The following is a 1517-nucleotide window of genomic DNA, read 5'->3' on the forward strand; positions in this document are numbered from 1 at the left end:
GGTATTTAAAGCAGTAATGGTAACATTAATATGGAACATTTTAGATTATTTTTAATGGTTTTAGCTACTTCCATACTCCCCAGTATCTAGTAACACACTAATTTCTCAGTAAGTTCACACGCTAGTACAATTTGTATGAGGTAATCAGTAATAGAAAGATGAAGGATATTTATGAGTAAAAAAGACTCTTACTGCATTATTCACATCAATATACTTGTGACAAAACATGACTCTTCTTGGATTTGACCAAAGTTGTCTTTACAAAGGATTTGTTTTGTAGATAGAGTCATTCAAGATCTAAGAAACTACCTTCCCAAATAGCTGCATTTTGACAAACACATTTGATCTACCTACTTTTGTGACTGTGATGATCTGCATTTTCCATTTTAGACAGTTTTTGGGGAAGCAATTTTGCTCTCCCTTCCTCTTCTTCTTCCAATCCTACTTCAACAGGGTTAATATCGTCTATATACATTCGTTTGCGATTAAGATGGTGTGTAGGGCCTTAAGAACAGTTAAAAAATTAATAGTGCTATAATCTTGATTAAAATACCTAATATGTTCTTGCTTTTATGAAAAAAGAATTTGTTTCATTAATTATTTATGTCATTTTAGGCAACTGTGCATTAAATTCTATCTAGTTCCTTGTTTTCATTTTGACATGAACTAACGAATAATTTAGTATGACTTAAAATATATGATTCCTTTAGATGAACTTTCACAGCATTTCAGTAACTAACTTAGAAACAAAAGCAAGGCTGTGAGTCAAACCTGATAAATGAGCAGAGTCACAGGGCATGTCACATCTTATTTTCTCTCCTTCCTCACTAGTCATGGATAGTAGAGATGCTGAATGACTTTCCTAAAATATATATCAAAAATTGAAAAAAATACCATAAGTATTCTTGGACTCAGCTTTGACCATCTCTCTCAAACCCTAAAGTCAGGAAATTACAAAAGCTATAAATTCTTTTTTTCAGATTGTCTTGTTTCTCTCCCTGTCTTTTCATCTTTGACACTATTATGCATTAATCTAAATTCCTAGGTGAACCTCAATCTTAAACTATGGTAATAATTTTGAGCTGGCTTTTGTGACTACTCCTACTTTTCAATTCTTCCTTATTAGGGTTTTAATTTATTTGAGTCAGAAACTTGGGGAATATAATAGAAAATAATTCTAAACTTTTTTTCAATCTGTATCTTTAAGACATCTTTTTCATCTAACCTTGTGTTTTACTGTTTCAACATACAGGTTTCTTTCTTTCAGTCAAATTTCATGAAAGTGTCTACTTCCAGTTCCCTTCCTTTACGTAGTTTACTGTTCGTACTCCATTTAAGTCTAGGGCGAATCCCTGCCCCTCCATGCTTTAAAATTCTGTTTTAACTTTCTGTATTTTACAGATTAAAATATTTTTGTTGATGGAGCGACGGAATTTTTAGTGGCAAAAAAATTAACCAAATTCCTATATAATCATGAAGCCTATAAAGTCCTAGTTATAAATATATAAGTCATTGGT

At 31.6% G+C, this 1517-nt stretch overlaps 1 protein-coding gene across 1 annotated transcript in view; it reads right to left on the bottom strand.

Annotated features, from left to right (window-relative positions):
* Positions 1 to 1517, bottom strand: part of SYCP2 (synaptonemal complex protein 2) — a 96068-nt gene that overhangs the window by 6434 nt on the left and 88117 nt on the right. The window contains 2 exon segments of the mRNA XM_006767251.1: positions 355 to 504; positions 772 to 857. Of these exon segments, the coding sequence (XP_006767314.1) occupies positions 355 to 504; positions 772 to 857 (236 nt within the window).

Source organism: Myotis davidii, unplaced genomic scaffold, assembly GCF_000327345.1.
Source record: "Myotis davidii unplaced genomic scaffold, ASM32734v1 scaffold262, whole genome shotgun sequence".
NCBI lineage: Eukaryota > Metazoa > Chordata > Mammalia > Chiroptera > Vespertilionidae > Myotis > Myotis davidii.